This window comes from Pleurodeles waltl, chromosome 6 (genome assembly GCF_031143425.1).
Source record: "Pleurodeles waltl isolate 20211129_DDA chromosome 6, aPleWal1.hap1.20221129, whole genome shotgun sequence".
Lineage (NCBI taxonomy): Eukaryota > Metazoa > Chordata > Amphibia > Caudata > Salamandridae > Pleurodeles > Pleurodeles waltl.
In genome coordinates this window covers 1,232,247,148-1,232,267,504 of record NC_090445.1, presented here as the reverse complement: position 1 = coordinate 1,232,267,504, position 20,357 = coordinate 1,232,247,148, and the positions used below count along the sequence as shown (strand labels likewise).

The window sequence follows — 20,357 nt, the reverse complement described above, 5'->3', positions numbered from 1 at the left end:
TATGGAGATCATAATACTGCAGACGGAACATTCGTCCCTTTTGTGATAAAGTAACCTATCCAACAAACTCTATATCAGGCCCTTTGGTAATGCTGAGTAAGCAACTTGCACTTTCTGAAGAAAAGACTGAGTAGTACGAGTGATTCATTGTGGGGAAAGAAGATTTTGATGATAGGTGGCAGGAGACTTAGGATACCAGCAAGAAAAGAAATCTGCAAGCATGTTCTTAATGCCAGAAATATGTATAACAATATTGAAAAAGTAAGTCCAATAAGCCTGGCGACTGTTCTTGCATTGCACATTTCAGAGACATTGATAGTCTCAATGATCTGTTCTCATCGCAAATGATTCACACGTTCCCATCATAAACTGTGTCCAATCTGAACAAGCCTTTTTCATGGCCAGAAGTTACCTTTCCAGAACAGAGTAGTTTTGCTCAGTCAGATAGTACATGGGAGAAATAAAAAGTCAGATGTTCTAGTCCATCATCTTCGTGTAGCTATAGAAATACATCTCCAATGGCACACTAAGGCACTAGTTTCGACAATACAATTTTTTGTTGGAACTGGATGATGAAGAATTGGAGCTTGAATGAAGGCTTTTTTTTTTTAATTTGACAAAGGAATCTTCGTCTCGATTATCCTAACAAAAGCCCACACTGAGCTTATCCTTCTTTAACATTCGGGTAACGTCAAAAGAGAGGTGAGCAAAATCTTCAATAAATTAAGTACAGAAATTGGCATACCCTAAAAAGCTCTGGGGTTTTAAATATTAGTTGGAGATGGCCAACATAAGATAGCAGAGACTTTGTTTTAATCCATTGATATTCTGGTGTTAAGTGGGACCCCAAGCACTCAACTTCAGGGCAGTCAAATTCAAATTTTTCGAGCTTGCTAAATAATTGATTTTGCCCCAGTCTATTTAATACTTGTCTGACATGCCAATGGTGAAATTGTCGGTCCTTGGAAAATATCAAGATGTCATTGAGATAGACCACATCAAAGTAGTTCAGCATGTCAGAAAAACATGAACTATAAAACGCTGAAAGATAGCTGGGTCCAGTGCTTGCTCAAGGGCTTCTTTCTCAGAGTCTGAGGGAATATAGTCTACCAAAGTGAACAACTGCTCTAGGCTCAATGAGAATAGCACAATCCAACTCCTGATGAAGAGGCAAGAAGAGTTCCTTAGGTTTCTCTAAAATGCCAGAGACGGCTTGATCCAAAGTGGTATTGTCTGGAGGAGAATGATGATTCCAGAAGAGAGAGGTGCCATGTTAGTAATTTCTTTGGGAGTCCAGTAATCCTCCAAAGGATAACAAAATTTGAAGCAAAGCCGAGAAGATAAGGATGAGAGAGCGTAGCTTATATAATCTATATTAACATGAAATGCTTATGCACTAATGTGTAATAATGCTGCATAGAAACTGTATTAATGTGTTTTGCAATAACATGCATTTGAAATGTGCCCACGGGGAATGGCCACCAATATACACGAGGACTAATGAAACTGACTAATAATGTTGAAGTGATATGTTATGGTATGATTTTACATTAATAATAGTTATATGTTAAGATTTTGCTAAATAAAACACTAGGCCTTTAGTTAGCATGAGTCGAGGCCTAGCTGCCTGGCTCTCATATTAAATGTGTTTTTCTAACGTACAGTGTGCTGACTTGCTGAAGGACATGAACTCTTGTTTTTTCTCTAAACTAGAAGCTAAATGTAACAGTAGTAGATCTGTTCTCATGAAATTCGACTTGCTTATAGAAACATTTTAGTTGAATGCAACACTGTAGACCAGTCTTAGGTACAAGGTCGCCTGAACCGGTACAGACAATGGAGCCACTGACCGAAGATGTGCAAATGACCACAAGACTATGAAATCATACCGGACATTCCACCTGCTAAAGACATCAATCATAAGGACCAATAAAATACGTGAGAACTGTTATGGGGTGACAAATTCGATGAGCTAATGTGAAGTTAATTGGTTAACGATAGTGGGGTGCAACCCCTTGTCCAACCAAATGTTAGGGGAATGTACAACGAAAAGGGGATAAAAATCCTTGACACCAGGAAGTAAAGCAGATACTTAGAACAGGAGGGATAGGAGAGAGTTGTGGGACATGCTGATGCGATTTGCTATGATCCAGAGACTTTGTCACTTTGATCAGTGACTTGCTAATTTTACCATCCTTGCCCTTAGATTGCCCGTTTACACTTTACCTCCTTATGAGGGAAGTGCCCCTTTTACCCGATTGCTGAATCCCTGATGGCGAATCAACTGATGTCCTGAGGACGAAGATCGAACCTGAGTGCTGACCCCAAATGGAGGGTAACTATATGACAATGAAATTGTGATTGTCTGTTTGCTTTTCCTTTCTAGGTACCAACTGCTTCTTTTGACGGAGACCATAGTTAGATGTTTTCCAAATTGATGTTACTACATTGTTTTGCATGAAGCCCAACATGCTAATGCTAATTAGAGGTTCGTTGAGAGGGGTTCACTAAACTGACGCAAATAGACAAATGACTGAATTTAAGCTTTGTTGAATAACGTGATGATGATACTCTGCTAGAATAACCTATGCTGATGCTGTGTTATATTCTGATGTTTGTGATTCTTGCTTTGATGAAATCTTATCAGAGTTTCCATATTGTGACTATGCCAATTGTTTCTTGGTTTTGAGACTAATAAACTTGCTAGTAGAATTGTAATCAATAGGGAATAAAATCCACAAAAACTCATATAATTCTAGTGTGGTTATTCATGACTGAATGGTCATGGTGTTCCTGAGTTTTATTAAATGTCATTGACTAAGGTAAATTGCATTGTTTTAATAAATATTGATGACATTATTGACGTACTGATTGACATGTTGATTAGCTATCTCGCCCTAAGGTGTCTTCAATCAGGGTCAAAAGATTCATTGGCCTAAAACGAGTCCCAAAGTGAGTAAATTAGTCATAAAGGGATGCGTTAACAAGGATATTGTTCTGGTCTTCCAAATGAAGTATGGATTATGGAAACAAAAACGGGACAGTGCTAGAATGACAATATGATTAGGAGAATCTATATGATGGAAAGATGTAATTTCCTGGCGTTTTCCAAAGAGTAATTTCGGTGGAACTGTCATCTCTTTGACTGGCCCGAAGCTAAAGGTCCATTTTGCACCATTTGCACTTGCTCTCGAACTTCCATAGTGACATGAATAACACCTTTGGATTGGGCACGTACCCCAAGAATCCACACTAGGGACTCTGGGAGGAGGAAATACTGGAAAAATGCGGGTTTGCAAGGTGTATGTAAAGGTTACAGGCATCAGTTCTGAGTTAAGGTCCCAACTGAAAGGCACAGGATGTGAAAGGTAGTGTATTGACTAAGAAAACATCCAAGCACAAATTAAGATTTGTGTGTGGGCAGCAAAGAGACTGCCAGAAATACCAGTGTACCTACATTAAGGCTACAAAAAAAACCTTCCTAAACAGGATACATTGTTGAGTGCTACCTAATAACAGCAGCAACCAGATTCATGACTAAAGCACAGGACTCCATCTTGGCAGTCCAAATACTTTCTTTAAAAAAAATTGAATACAATTTTACCATCTGGAATTAACACATACAGGTGTTTACCAAACATTGGTCCATAGCGTAGAAGCACAGAAGAGTAAAAATATCCAAAACACAGTAATCACGTTAAAGCCAGAAACACTGTTGATTTCCACACATTGAAAATAATTCTAAACACATTGATCCAGGTATCAGGTTTTATTGATTTAGTTGCTTGCCGGTCAAAGACATTCTACATAACACAAGGCCTATGTCTATGAAAGATAGCAGTAGGTTTTTATTTTTACCACAAAAGAATAAGTCAATAATGTTGTATTGGCTATAAAATGAAAGGAAAATGTCTGCAGGTGATGCCTACTGAAAACTGTATTGTATTTAAGTCTGTTGGCTTGCATGCTTTGGTGAGTAATTCAAGGGTTGTGCCCATGCATTTGCCTACAAGCTAAACCATGTTCTCTCTTTTCTGTGCTAAGGTCTGCAGCGCACATCATATCAACATTTTACATCTTTCAGATATAGAGGAAGAAGTCCCTTGCCTGAAAGGAAACTCCAATGAAGATAATTATTTCCCAACTGAATCACACTATTCCTATTCCTCTCTGCCCAGATGTACAATACCTGAGGTGCTCTGGATCCTTGGCCTTCCCAGTGTAGCCAACACTATTCAAGACTGTCCCAATTGAAGGACAGACTTCGGTAGATGCACATATTGCTTAGCTGGTTAGTGCTCCTAAATTGTCAGTTGTTGCCACCACTTGAGAACCCAAGCAGTGTTTAAATAGCAGCTGGCATTATATAATGTATTGTAGGGCCATGAAATGTCCTGCTGGGTGATAATGGAAAAAAAGATACCTGCGCATTAGTTCCCTTCTCCAACTCATTTAAATCGCACTGTGCCATTGCCCCATTACAGTCTTCTTTGTCAGCTCCTAGCTTACTCCCAAATGGGTGATTAGAAGTTGTTCCTATCTGGACCTTTGAATTTCCAGATGAAGCCACTGTGACATTTTTTGTTGGTGGTAGTGAAGGAGCAGCTAAGGCTCCCAAAGCTCTTTGTAAGAAAAATCACCCGAAGATCCTTGGTGGACTTTGATTGACATCAACATTTCACTGCACACTATAAATGGTGATTAACAAATACTCATCACCTCAATGTCCAGATACATCAATGAAGAATATTCTCATGATCAAACAGAAAAATACATTGTATTCACAGCTGTGCACTCAAAGAAAAAAGGCAAAACATTACTACATCAATTACCCTGGCTACCTGTACATAAGAGGATTACCTTTAAAGTCTTCTGTATGATGCATCACATTGTGTATTTTAATGGGCCACAGTTGCAGATTAAATGTTCTACACTACACTCCCAAGAAATCCCTTAGACCCACCTTTAATTTGCTTTTTGTTATTCCACATTGAAGCGTACAACTTACGTTTTTCAGTGCCCAGATATGGAAATCATTCTCTCTTGCCTTTCGTCAAGATCAAGGAAAGGTGAAATTCCATAAAAGTTTAACTCATGGCTGTTTTCCACCCAAGACTAATAATCATTTATCACTACTTGCGGTTTTGTTTGCTCACTAGTCTATAGTGCCAAGAGACCTTGACCAATGCAAATTTTGCACTTATAAATATACATAAAATAAAATATACAAAAAATGAGAGAATAAGAGGCAGGTCTTGGATTGGAGGCTGGGCAACACCCAAAGAAGGGACTGAATGTTTTTTTTTTTTTTTTTAAATCCTGAAACAGAAGTTTTAGGATTTTTTTTAAATAACATTCTCAGTACCACAGTACAGGTACTGATCATAAGGGTTAGTTTTAAAACGTTTTCATCCAAACTAGGAACCACATCCAATGCACACCTTTGAAACTGACTCTGTAGAGCCTGTTTTGGTGTTTTTGTTACTCTTAATGAAATCATCATCACACACCTTAAGCATAGCACACAATCTATTTAAGCTGATTACACATACAGTAATATAAATGCGATGCCAAAACAAATACACATAACTAATTAACTGAAGAGGAAAGGATGAAAAAAATACCAATTTCACTAGGAAACTGCCCTAAATATAGCTGAAGAACAAAACTGAGTGGCCTCAATTCCTTTTTTTTTAGTATGCTTGCTCAGGAGGCAACACCATGTTTTGCTCTTTACACTGTAAATTTAAACATGAATGAAAAAACAGTATATGTACATTATATTCCAGTTAGAGATCCCTCCTATAAATTGTGAATTCTTTGTTACTGACTATTTTATTTAAATCTGCCTAAATGTGTGCCAAGAGACTGCATGTTTTCTTCATGACCTAGAACACCAGTCACCTCACCCAGGAGCAAACTCAAATTAAGTAGGTATGTTGATCTCACCGGGCAGTTCCTTAAGTCTCCCATAGTGCTGGCCTTCTGTAGTAGTTCTCCAAACATATTCGGGGTTGGTTTTTCTCGTCTTTCCAGCATGCTAATTGCTTGATTGCTTCATTTTAGTTTAAAGAGTTATTTAAAAGGAGAGACAGGAGGAGAAAATGGAGAGGAAAATGAAGAAAATTAGACTCGTATAATAAAAGGTAGCCTGCAAAGTCTGATTTGTTCCCAAACATTAACATTAGCCTCTGACTTCCAAAACGCCCATGGTAGATTTGCATAGCTAGTTTCCAAACTAGACGAAGACAAATTTCACCCCAGTCCCATGCTCATCACCAAATGGAGAGAAAATCAGCCGTAGCTGGTCCACAGGGGCCGAGGGGCAAATCCCCCTCACCTTTTGCCCATCCAGAAGAGTGTTTGTCAGGCTGAACAAAGGTCAGCCTGACAGACACCTTTTATCTTTAGGTTAGGCAGCCAGGAGATAGAAATGGGCTAAATGTCCAGGGCTCCTGGCTGCCTAATGCTGAACTTTGATGGGCTGAGGATGTCACAGCTCCTGTTGGCAAGACCTCCTCAGCATAGCAAAGGTCCTTTAGGCCCTCCCCCACCACTGACTGCTTCGGACCTGGGCATTTTACATTTAAGCCCTGAAGTGCCCATGGCTTCGTGTCAATCAGTGACACCTCGTCACAGACTGGGTTGGGGTCAGAAACTCTCACTGATCCCATGTCTCTCTGTGATGAGTAGGGACTGCTGCCTCCCCTCACTGGCTGACCTAAGGTCGGCCACTGACAGAAGGCAGCAGTCCCAACCCTCCTGGAACCCCTGAGGGACAGACACAGGTAAGTGTGTTTATTAATAATGTTAATGTTTGGTGTATGTATGAATATTTGTTAGTGAGTGTTGTGAATGGATGTGTGCGCACAAGCAAGTGTTAATGCATGGGTGTGAGTATGTGTGGGATTTCGTCCCCTCCGCCTCCCTCCCTGCTAAGATTACTGGCCGCCACTAAACAAGATATAAGAAACTGATGCTCCACTTTCATGTATACAGAACATGTACTTGCAAACCATCTGACTGACGTATAAACTCTCTGGACAAAATAAAACATTGGCAGCCCTTACCACCTGTACTGGGATCTAATTTAGATGTCGTGTTATTTTCTAACAGCATGCAAAATGGTACCTTCCTTGAAAATAATACCATGCAGATGACTCCTGATGCAAAGGAAGTTCTTCTGCTTACATCTCTAACTGGGTTGAACACCATTTCATACCGATTTCATAAACAGAGCTACCAGAGAAGAAGCTTTGGACAAGACTATAAGAATAACTATCACTGTTCACTTTTCAGCTTGTAATGCACCATTTCTGGAATTGTTTCTTTCATTGCTTTGCTGCATTCAATTGTATAATGGCATAAAGACCTAAAAGTATTAACCAGAGAAATGGTGTGTTCTGTAAGGAAATGAATGTAACTTTTTTCAGAAGCAATCCATGCAATAGATTCAACCTTATTGAAAAACTCTGAGTATCTATGACTAGCAATTTCCTCACACAGCACTGGATCCTATATCCTCCCCCTGTGAGGACTACCTTTAACCCTGGTTTGATCCATTCTTCTTGCAGGTTCAAGGCCCAGCAACACAAGTGAGGCAACATTTTTATTGGGACGCTGGGTGATAGGAATTTTCTGGATTCCTGTAGATTCCAGAATTTTATGTGACATAAATGCAAGGGAAAGGTTGAGGTTTGCAGGGCATTGTGGGTAAGAAAATGTAATGGGATCCACACCAAGGACACTATTCTGGACTCCCCCAGGTGTCTAAGTAGGGTCTGATGTCAGGATTCGCCAGACCCACCCCATTATTTTGTTTAAAAAACATTTGTGCCATACAGTGGACTTTCTGCCCCTCAGGGCCAAACTGAGGGCAAACTCCCTCTTTGCCCCCCCCCCCCAAAAAAAGAGGGGGGGGGGCAGAAAGACTGGTTTGTCTCCTTTTGGGGTGAGGGGGTGTCAAATGACAGAGTGCAATGCCTGCCCTCCTTTCTTTTGCTCCTCATGCAAAATCCCTGGTGTCTAGTAGGCTTTCTAAGGGGACAGATTTGAGGCAAACTTCCCAACTGGGACAAACTTTATATCTGCCCCCGGTGGGTGGGGGAGGGAATTGGCAGAAAGACACTATTGCCACTTCTGGGGCAGAGGTATGGTCATGTCCATGGTGGGCAGCCCCACCCCTATTGTTTTCCTACCAATTCTTGGTGATTAATGGGCTTTGCAGATTGTAGGTAATTGCCCCCATTCACCCTCCCTTTTGGCGATGGGGGGGGGGGGGATAGCCAAGCCTGTGGTGGGCAGCCCTTATCCCTATATTTTTTCTAATATTTTTCACTGGCGTCTAGTGGGCTTTCAGACAGATTGGGAGTAATCACCCTTCATCTGCCAACAGGGGGCAGAAAGACTTACATATTTGAGGGATGGGGGAAGCACAAGCCCTTACCTAATGGGTCATTCTACATATCCCCATTGTCTAGTGGATAGATCCCTGCTTGAGGATCAGACTTCTGTGGTGATCCCCAAAAGGGGATCCACTGGGCAGGGATACTAACAAAATAGGAAATTCTTCCCTTTCCAACAATACCTCTCCAAAGACTATCAGTCCTAAGGGGCTGAGATACGCCCTGAGCACTGGCTCAATTAGATGCAATGACATCAGTGCACCTTATGTGCTGATCATGATTACAAAATAAAAACGAAAAATAAATACATTCAGACTCCTTAGAAAGCTCTTCCCCAGCAACACAAGCTAAATTTAAAATGGAATTCCTCTGGTGCAAACCACCAGACGGTCTTTTATACCCCTCCCTCATGTCAGGCCCCAGAGAAGTAGTGTGGGTTTTGGCCATTGGCCAACACCTGCACATAAGTGGTAGGGAACATGACTCAAACAACATGCCTTGTACATATCATCATGCTCTTATGATAACTCACACCACAAGCATTATAGAAGTATAATATTACAGGGTAGCCACTGTGTGTCTAATGATTCAGTTACCTACTGGTAATCCTCATTGCTCAGAATTCCCTTTCCACGTACCCCAATTACTATACGAGGTGCCCCTGTTGCGTTGGCTCTCACTGTACCACTGAGGCTGCTGGATTTGGATGGCAGCATCACCTGAACTGTTGGTAACGGAGTTCGATCCCACACCAACCGTCAGCCCAATCCGTTTCTGACCAGCTAGCAGCACCCCACCTATGCCCAAGAGCAAGGGTGATTTTTGGCAGAAGGGCGAATTACATTGAGACCTCTCTGGAACATTGTAGTGGATAGGATCTTATCCGTTTCTCCCAATTACATTCATCTCACACATGCAAAGTCAAACAGATGCAGAAAATGTTTCAATAAGTTTTATTGAATCAGCTACGTTCAAGATAAACAGACATGGACTGCAATATATTGGACGATTTAACATAAAAAAAACAGAATGGTGACAAGAAAAGGGAAACATAAGCAAAGTCCCACCATACTGTCATTATGCAAGATGTATGATTCCTACCTATGCCACTAATGTTATATGTTGGAGCACAGTAGGATAAGCCCTAATCTGGCCTTCAGGACCCTCCCCCACCCCTGGAAAGACATCATCCCCCATATCCAATATGGCAATAGTGAAGAAACCTGTTGTCCATTGAGACACCTTCCCCCTATAGGCCAGGGAATCAACAGTCTGAGCAAGCAGTTGTAGCGAAGTCAAATAGCATGCGGTAGCAGTCATCTGGCTGGAACCTCCCTCTAATGTACAGGGGGCAGAGAGATTTTTTATAATAATACGGCTAGTGTTCTGAGAAAAGTGCCCCCACGTAAAAATGTGTATGTTTCTGTGAAATGTTAGAGATGTAATGTACTACTTTGTGCCAGCTACCCTATCTTGTTGCAGCCTTGAACAAAGCACAGATTGAAAGAATGATGTGCTAAGAAATGTAAATGCATTCCTAGGCAAAAGAACAGCAAGACAGAGATGAATAAAACATCACCACAAATGTGATTGTTTCTAAAAGAATAAAATGGAACATAATGAAATTTAACTAGGCTAAAGGGCACAAGCAGCAGGCCTATTTTCTAAAATGCCCCAGAACGCAACTAAAATGTCTTCCCTACACCTTCCCCTTGTTGGTTTAAAGTGGGTAAAACAGCATAGTTCCTAAATTAAAAGCAACTAAAATACATCACTCAAAACAAATACATTAATGTTAACTGTGAAAAGTCAAAACATACTTAAGCAGGCAAATTAGAAAAAACTGAAATAGACAATTAAATTTTTTAGGAAGGGCATCAATAAAGTTGAATAAAAGTTCAGTGTCATTTTGTAATCTCCAATCACAGCCAGGACAATTGAATCAAGGAAATATTGCACTTCAGCAGGTGGTAATGTGATATCGGTGCCAAAGAAAACGAAAGAGCACTCAAGTTCCAAAGCCTGAGATCCAGCAGAGGCAGCAGCATTCCGTGTTGTGCCACATGATAAAGAAAGACCCACATGATCCACGAAGGACAGCTCATAAATGGCTTCCCGTAGCAGACGCACCCTCAATGCGCATACTTGTTAATGAGCCTCAACGAGTACATCAACAGATCAGTGTCAGTGTCAAATAAAAGTAAGCACTGTGTAAAAAGACAAACCGAGTGCAGACTCAAAAAATCACAGAGGCACCGAAACACGGGCTGCACACAATCCAAATTCGGTCTAAATGACAGAGACCAGTTCTCCTAGAAGTGGTGCTCTGAAATACTGCATCATGCGCTCATGACAGTTGCACTGGTGGACGTGCCATCAGTCCTCCTTGATGCAATGGGACAGTCACTGCTAATAAAAAACAGCACGCAAGATGCCACTTACTATAGCCAAAGTAATTTGAAATCCTCTGAAAATACTCAAAAATATTGAGTGCATGGATGAAGGTATTATGCCAAATATAGAGGAGTAGGTGTTAACAGAACCAGCAGCCTTAAAAAAATGTACAATCCCTGTAGTACTGGACGCGTCCAAAGAGTTCACCAAAGTGTCTCGGAAAGTTTGTATTTAAAAGGGACTGTATCTCTGCAGATGACCTCACTACCTAGAGCACATAGGTCTCGCCTGCAGGTGTGAGCACCACAGGTTTTTGGAACAATAGAGCTTTTAGTCTGTTTTACTTAAAATTCACATTTTAAGTAGCAATAAGGCCAGATATCTGTTAGTTTCATCTATTGCGTGGGGGAGGACATTACCGCAACATGTGACAATTTGGGAGACCAAAACTACATAAGCAATTCCAGCTTGCATCCCTCAACAGCTCTGACTATTAAGGAGCACATAACTTCCATTAGAGAGCACCTGGTACAATGATCTAATCCAGGGGACTGGAACTCCCTTCAGATAGCAAGCTAAATTTGTTGCCAAAGTGTTGCAGACCCTGTGCAAGGACAGCTGCTTACAAACCATTGAATGGCTCACAGAAGTCTTGCATTCACTGCTGCTAAGAAATAACTATTTTATGCCTTTGAGACATTTGTGTGAAAAGGGTAGCTCCCACATCTCATGAATGTTACTATCTCCTTGCCTTTCAATTCTGCCCACTCAAATGTGTTTTAACTAAGATGTGGATTGCAGTGTTGAAGTAGGCAGATTGATAACCCCGTGTATTAACCATTCAGCAGTTGGCAGTTCAGCCACAGTAAAAGGCAACTTTTCTAACTTTTCGATGTTTAGCATAACATAAATCCCTTCTTTCTTAGCCATTATTTGTTGCTGTCGAGTCAGATTAAGTGCTGAAAAAATGTCCTTTGCGCTAAAGTATTGCCAGGGAACGCAACCAGACTTAAATGTTTGTAGTGTCCAACCTAACTGGATAATGGACCTAAGTTGGCTCTGTTCATGTTGAAAAAATGACCTGTCACTATGTACAATGTCTATTGCAGATTAAATTATATTATTTAAAATGTATATGCGGTCAGTCAGGGTGTTAACCCCATCATCTACAACAGCTAATGCTTTCTGTGAATTATCTTGATCTATTTGCCTTAACTGGGCAGTGGCTTCTTGTTGGGAAAGTTACCAAATTTCATTGTAAATTGCATATAAGAAACGCTTTTTAATTAGTCTTCTGGGGCCTAAGAGGGAATCCTGCAAGTCGGTGTTGTTTGACAGGAGACTGACGTGTTCTTTAACAGCAGCTAGTGAGGAATCTTTTAATCACTGCTGGCATAATTTCAATACAGTGTATGTGGTTACTATACCTGAGTGTTGTGATGACACAAAGCAAGGGTTTGGTCTAATAGTTCTAAACCCTCCTGTGGAGTTTAAAAAAGCACATGACAACCGTTTGTATCTACTGGCCATAATATCCACCCGCCAGGACAAGAAAACGATGTGTTAAATGTTCCGTTCTGGATCCACCCATTGAGCTCTTCTTCAGTTGCATTAATGTACAAGGCAGCAGTCCTTTGTAGAAAGCAGTCAGGTGAGTCCTTTAGGCAGCCAGGCAGTTCTTCTTGGCAGGATGCAGGTTTTGGTTCAGATTTCTTCTCCAGCAAGTGTCTGAGGTGGTAGGGCAGAGGCCCTGTTTTATACCCAAATGTGCCTTTGAAGTGTGGGAGTGGCTAAGAAGTGCACCAGGTCCACCTTTCAGTTCAAACCTGTCTGCCAGGCAGTCCTTTGTGTGAGAGCAGGCCCTCCACCCTCCCAGCCCAGGAAGACCCATTCAAAATGCAGATGTATGCAAGTGAGGCTACGTACCCTGTGTTTGGGGTTTGTCTGAGTGAATGCACAAGGAGCTGTCAACTAACCCAGCCAGACGTGGATTGTAAGGCACAGAAAGATTTAAGTGCAAAGAAATGCTCACTTTCTAAAAGTGGCATTTCTAGAATAGTAATATTAAATCCAACTTCACCAGTCAGCAGGATTTTGTATTACCATTCTGGCCATACTAAATATGACCTTCCTACTCCTTTCAGATCAGCAGCTACCACTTCAATAATGTATGAGGGCAGCCCCAATGTTAGTCTATGAAGGGAGCAGGCCTCACTGTAGTGTAAAAATGAATTTAGGAGTTTTACACTACCAGGACATGTAAACTACACAGGTACATGTCCTGCCTTTCACCCACACAGCCCCCTGCTCTAGGGGTTACCTAGGGCACACATTAGAGGTGACATATGTGGAGAAAGGGGAGGTTTAGGCTTGGCAAGTACTTTTAAATGCCAAGTCGAGGTGATAGTGCAACTGCACACACAGACCTTGCAATGGCAGGCCTGAGACAAGGTAAAGGGGCTACTTAAGTGGGTGGCACAACCAGTGCTGCAGGCCCACTAGTTGCATTTAATCTACAGGCCCTAGGCACATATAGTGCAATTACTAGGGACTTATAAGTAAATTAAATAGTCCAATCAGGTATGATCCAAGGTTACCATGTTTAAAGGGAGAGAGCATATGCACTTTAGCACTGGTTAGCAGTGGTAAAGTCCGCAGAGTCTAAAAGCCAGCAAAAACAGTGTCCAAAAAGTGGAGGGAGGCAGGCAAAAAGTTAGGGGTGACCACCCTAAGGCTGTCAGGTCTAACAAGAACATATCTCCATAATTTTCTTTTGATTGAAAAACCTCTTCACTTTCAAATACAGTGAAACGTTGAAGCTCAGAGAGCATACAATCAACTGCTTTTACATCCCAATCATCAGAAAAACCTCCAGGTGTTATTACATCATTCATGGAAAGTTTAAATACATATGGAATTTGAATAACCTCGGTCGGGCCATACATATCAAAATAAACTTTATCCCAAACAATACCATCAAGAATTGGTATTGTTGAAATATTCACTAGGGACAAATCATGACAGTCCTCACAGGAGGAAAAATGTGGTTTTAAGACCTATTCCACCAAGTCAGCTGCAGAGCGTTCAGTAAGGTAATGGCCATGTATCAATAAGAAAAAGACAATGACAAACTCAATTCATGGAAGGAAGCCAAGTACAGTTAGCAAAACCCACAGATAGTTCCATGGACAAAAAAAAATAGTTAATTGTGAGCCAAGTTATCATCTTACTTGCACTTGACAGTGTTGCTGCAGAAGAGGCAGATGAGTTGGTTAAAAGGGTTGTTGACATCAGCAAAATATCCAGAAGCAGTTTGCGCAAAGGCTGGAGCCATGTTTGGAAGCGGAGAGCTGGCAGAAATCTCCCATGGTAGTTTACAGTAAACAACTCAATTCGTTTGAGTTGAATTTGAGAACACTTGCTCATTTTTTGGATGTTTCTTTTCACAGAAGATGACAGTGGTACTAATGAAAGATCATCTTCCACCCTCCCCAAGCTCCGGAAAGTGTCACTGTGACTGTTCAAAACCTGCAGAGGAATTTCCTGGTCTGTAGTGCGAGGGAGTCAGGACAGGAGCCCTCTAGATTTGCTGTGTAGAATCAGCCATATGGTGTAGCTTGACATTGTCATGGAGACAAAACGGTTTTCTTTAGAACCGGGCAGTGGTGGTAGAGTAACAGTTCTGGTACCATGTATTATCAGGACTGGAACCGGTGCACAATAAGGACCAAACTCCTTTTTCACAACAATCTTTTCACTCACTAGATCCCCAACTTTTGGAATCCAGCCGGTAGGTGCTATTGGTGCATCTCTTATTCCAGAAGAGGCAGCACTGGCAGATGCATTGTCGCTATGGAACTGTTCTGAGTCCTGAAAGACAGTGACACATTTGTTTATGGCAAAAGGTGTATCTGATACCTTCGCGACAAATGCATGTTCAAGATCTGGACCATACATTGTGTTCCAAACAGGACTTCATATAGGGGTGCGCCCTCCCAGGGACCTCCAGGGCAGATTATTAAGTGCTCTCTGGACTCTATACAGGTGATTAAGCCAACTACGACCTGTGTTAATACTCTTTTGAGTAAGGATTGGTTTAAGTCTTGGTTTATTTGCACCCCAATACTATTTCCCTTGGGATGATTCAGAGATGAATAGTACCAGTTGGACCACTAACGAAGCCATGGTGTCCCTCAATACCCTTAAAGTGAAAGCAGGACCTTGTCCGAGTGAAAAGCCGTAACTGCATCCGTGCCAATAAAGATTTGCAAATCTTTAATAACAGTTCAAGCACCAACTGAGCCTTGCCACCATAACCATAGAAATCTGGAGCACGAGTCGATAATGACCAAGATATAATGGTATGCACCATCAGGTGTCAAAGGACCATAAATGGTCCAGGTACACACATTGCAGTGTTTTTTTGGAAATTAAGTGAGGTTTGTTTGGTGGGTGTTTGATGATGGAACCCTTTTATTTGCTGACAAATGTCACAGCAAAGGACACACTGTTTGCTCTGTTTGTATAGACCTGGACACCAGTAAGATGCTTGTAGAAGAGAAATTGCAGCCGCCACACCAGCATGGACAGAAGCAGCTCCCTTATGCGCTGCTCAAATTTTTTTCAGTGAGAGCAAAGCGTTGTTCAATTGTGGAATACTGATGTGATTTTTATGCTGTAGGGACAGGACCACCGTCATTGAATGTTACACAGGTGTAACTAATGGCACCAGCAATTACTCTGATGGTCAAAGGTGTTTTGTTGTCCCTTGTGTGTGCTTTGCTGAAAGCATGTCTTGCTGTAATGCTCTGAAAATGCAAGTTTGTTTGACAGTCCAATATTTACTTGGAAAGTCAGGATTTATTAGATCATATAATGGTTTAATGTATTGTGTATAACCTGGAATTTAAGTAATGCCAACCTTTAAAAAGTACAACAATGACTGGAACTTTTAGATAGTGTTTGGTGGTTGCAATTGTGTGCAATTTTCTAGAAAGTGGGGAGCTAGGCTCTTGCCTTCATCTGATAGTTCGCATACCAAAAATAGAACACTAAGAAAGGATATTTTTAATTTTTTTAATTAAATTTGTAGCCCAATTCAGCAAATCCCACAATAATGCGATTTACCAGTCTTCTATTTTGAATGAGATCATCATCCGTAAGGTAGATATCATCTGTGTAGTACAATGCCCCAGGGCCAAAGTAATGTAAAATTGAAGTAACACGAGCTGTAAACAATCCTGGACTGTTTTTATGCCCTTGTGGGAGTCTGCAAAACTTTTTCGCGAGCCTAAAGCTTGTTAAGTCCCTACGCTATGTTTTAGCAGAAAAAAAGTTAGAAATATCCAAGGTTCTTTTGTATTTTTTGCACACTACATTGTTAATTAGTGCTGTACTGTGCGCATGTTGAATAGCAAATGTGTGTGTATGACTATTTAAATTCCCATCATCTAAGACTATTCTATAGGAATGATCTGGTCTAGCTACGGAGAACAACTGGTTGCTCATTGTTGAGACACAGGGCTAAATTACGCCCTTGTACTCTAGCTGTGAGAGGATTTCCCTCACAGGTTCTTTAGCTTCATGTTTAATAGGATATTGGGGTTGAGGGTGTGGTTGTAACCTAATTGGTATTATATGGGAGGGAGAATCTGTATCCCATCCTACATGGCTGCGATACAGCGCAGGTGCCTGTGCCAATGCCCAATCAATAGCACAAGCCTCCCTCAGCTTTACTGGAACTAGGAGATAGAAAGACATTTTAAATACCTTTTCCCCATATGGGAGATTACGGACAAAATCTGGTGGCAATCTTTTTCGGCCAATAAGATATCATAAATGGTAGTTACGCAATTCCAAAAGATAGCTTCAGTACTGCACTCAACATCTCCTTTGATTGTATTTTCAGTGTATACACTCAGTCGGGTGAGAGACACGTATTTTCACAGCCTCGACTTCCAAAAAGTTGTTAGCTGCTTTCACCTCTGCTGCGCTGTCAAGCAGCGCCAGTACCCATTTCCTGTTCTTTGGTAAAGCTCTCATTCTGAGTGGCATTTCGTACAGAAATCGCTGCCAACTTCTTTATAAATTGAGGTTTTTGTTGGGGAAAAGTCTCTGCTTTTTTAACAAACTTCTGATGAGTGTTGTAACTCCTTTTTTAGTTTCACATACTCTGTTCGCTAACCTGATTGTCCAATTCTCACTCTGCATTTATCCGGTGAGTTCTGAAAGAAATGCGATTGGTGTGTATCAGTATATTGCTATCTAGCAGGAGTTTTCATATTATCTCTATTTCTTAGGTGATACAGGTTTGGCGGGGTCTCCAAACCTGGAGATTCTCCCCTTTCATTTTAGGTGTTTGTTTATCCCAACATGTTTTAGAACCCTCATGTGCTTGCTTGGTAGAATCCTTATTAGATTTACCTTGTAATTATGGTTTACTAAGTCTGGCTCCCAGACTATCCTGACCAATACTAGAGTAGATCTTGGCGATAATCTTTGACAGCTCACGCTCATGTTGAGGAATGTCCCAAAGCCTCTGGCGAACAGCTAAAGCTACTGCTTCCACTTTAAGATTATCTAAAATTACTGGTGTACATTACCACCTACCACCTAAGGGTACCTAGCCACGTTCTACTAACCACTAATTGCAAACGATCCGTATCAATGGAGGGGTCCAACACTCCACACCACCGGCAGCCAACCTGGCTGTGTTAACTTGTTTGGGACATTGGGCGACAGATGCTTCGGGCCTGAAGTATGGGGTGGGGGGTTGTTGGGGGGTGGGACGTTTACTAAAGGGTCAAGTGACTCTAGTTGCATTTGGTTTCCTTCTGGTTCTTTTATATTGTTTACTTGTTTGAGACTTCTGACTCTGGGCCAAACTACAGGCCCTCAACACTCTTCCACATTACTATGCTCCACACAACCCCCAGGCTGAAAAAAGTCCTTTCATGGAATGTAAACACACTCCTAGATAAAATTAAGAGGTCAGCGGTGTTCGGCACGCTTCGCAGATATGCCCCCTCAGTGGCCTTCCTACAGGAGACTCACCTACTTGGCACCAAACGCCCTATACTAGTGCGGGGAGGGTACGATAGGGTTTATCACTCAGGGTTCTCAAGGGGCTCTAGGGGATCTGCTATCTTGCTACACCGTACCCTTCCCATAGTGGTCACCGCCACCCACTCAGATCCACAGGGGCGATTTGTAGTTGTGACTGGCTCCCTACAAGGAACAACAGTTAACCTTGTAAGTGTATATGCCCCCCCAGCTGCCTTTGAGAACTTCCTACTCTCACTTCGAGGAGTATTATCAGGACTCCCCGAGGGGACAACCTTAATAGGTGAGGACTTCAATTCTGTTCTTGACCCTGCAATTGACCGCTCTTCCCGCACGACGAATCTAAATGAATGGGCAGAGAGCCTCGGCCTTTGCGAGGTCTGGAGAAGCTGGCACCCCAGGTTGAGACAGTACACACACACACACCTCAGCGGCACACCAAACACATGCCAGAATAGTCCTGATGTTTATGCCAGCGTTGGACGAAACGCGGGTCACCGGGGCAGAAATATTACCCCGCGGGGTTTCCGACCATACGCCACTACAGATTCGCCTCAGGGGTGCGGATTCAGCACAGCGCCCGCTATGGCGACTAAACGCATGGCACCTACAGGATAATGACTACACCCAGGAGGTGCAAGACCATCTTTCCCAATATTTTGAGCAAAACGTAGGATCTGTAAACTCCCCAGGCACAGTGTGGGCTGCCTGCAAGGCGACACTGCGGGGACATGCTAGACATCTCCTCCATATACATGAACGGGCACGTAACGTGCGAGTAACGGAACTTGAAGCTCAGGCGCTGCGAGTTGAACGCCGCCACGCGGCCTCCCCTTCGTCCACTGCCCAGGGACAACTCACTGCACTTAGACAGGAGATTAGACACTTACTGCTGGAGACGGTGAAACATCTCTGGCGAGCTTTTCCGGCCCGGGTCTATGGTTGGGGGATAAGAATGGAAAACTCCTGCATTGGCTGGCCACTCGTCCGTTGGCCAACAGAGTTATCGCTGAAATAACTGATGATTACGGAACTCTGGTCACGTCGCCAGGTGACATCGCGAAATGCTTTGCCGTCTACTACGTCCGTCTCTACACAGACCATCCCCGACCAAAGGCTGAGCATGAGTCCCCCCTCCTAGAGGACATTACTCTCCCTAGAATCTCGAGTACAACCAGAGGGAACCTAGATGCAGCCTTAACTCTCGAGGAGATCAAAAATGCTATAGCCAAACAAGCGTCAGGTAAACCATCTGGCCCAGACAGGTTCCCAGTGGAACTATATAGCAGATGCGGAGACATCCTAGGCCCCCACCTACTGAACATGTACGAAGAAGCCCAAGCAACGAATTGCTTCCCCCCTGCGATCGATCAAGCCACAATAGTCGTGATCCCAAAGACACAACCCCAGTCGCGGCATTGCTCGGCATATCGCCCCATCTCACTTCTAAACACTGAAATCAAAGTGCTTTCCACAATTCTCGCCACAAGACTGAAACAAGTGGGCCCCTCACTGATACATCCCGACCAGTGTGGGTTTATGCTCACCCGCAGCACAAGGCACTGCATGAGACGTCTGCAGGTAGCATTGGCCCACCGGGGGGACCTGGCCCAGTCCCCTCTGGCTTTTCTCTTGCTGGATTTTGAGAAGGCCTTTGACACTGTAGACTGCTCCTATTTGGAACGAGTCCTGCAGAACAATGGGTTCGGACCCAAGTTTTGAAGCCTTGTAAAGCTCCTGTATTCCAACCTAACGGCTCAAGTCTTGGTAAACGGTGTGATATCAGACCAATTCCCCATTCGCCGGGGTACCCTCAAGGATGCCCGTTGTCCCCCCTGCTTTTTGCTCTCACGATAGAGCCCTTGGCGAAGCTACTGAGGGAAGACCCCCTGGTTGAGGGGTGGGCCTGGCCTGTGGGACCTAAGGACCGCGTGACCTTGTACGTGGATGACGTGCTCATATATCTATCGAACCCTGCCAGGTGTGGCCCCCGAATCCTGCAGCTTTTGAACCTCTTTTCCGAGGCCTCGGGCCTGACACTGAATCCCAGTAAATCCTTGCTGGTTCCCCTGCATCCCTCACGGGAATGCATCGAGTGGCAGCAACAGATCCCAATCAGGGACAACAGCTTTAATTACCTGGGAGTGCAAATGTCCTTGCTGTCTGAAATGGCATGGGCGAAGAATGTCGCTCCATTGTCCCGGCGAATTAAAGAAGACCTCCAGTGCTGGCAGACTCTACCCCTCAACCTACTTGGTAGAATAGCACTCTATAAGATGATGGTCCTCCCCAGGCTCCTCTATCTTTTGCAAAACTACCCGTATCAAATTCCTCGGAAATGGTTCAGAGAGATCGACACAATGGCGCGCCTTTTCCTTTGGGGCAGCGCCCGCCTAAGGCTGGCTCTCACCATCTGCCAAAGAGACGTCTATGAAGGAGGCCTGGGAATGTCGAATATGTACTACTACTATCTCGCCATGCACCTATTAGTGATCA

General features: G+C 42.8%; 1 protein-coding gene across 2 annotated transcripts in view; it reads right to left on the bottom strand.

Moving 5' to 3' along the window:
- USP54 (ubiquitin specific peptidase 54) overlaps positions 1-20,357 on the bottom strand; it is a 1,958,070-nt gene that overhangs the window by 1,390,433 nt on the left and 547,280 nt on the right. For both annotated transcript variants that reach the window (XM_069240548.1, XM_069240549.1), the window contains exon 7: positions 5,950-6,055. In XM_069240548.1, the coding sequence (XP_069096649.1) occupies positions 5,950-6,055 (106 nt within the window). The remainder of the gene's footprint in view (positions 1-5,949; positions 6,056-20,357) is intronic.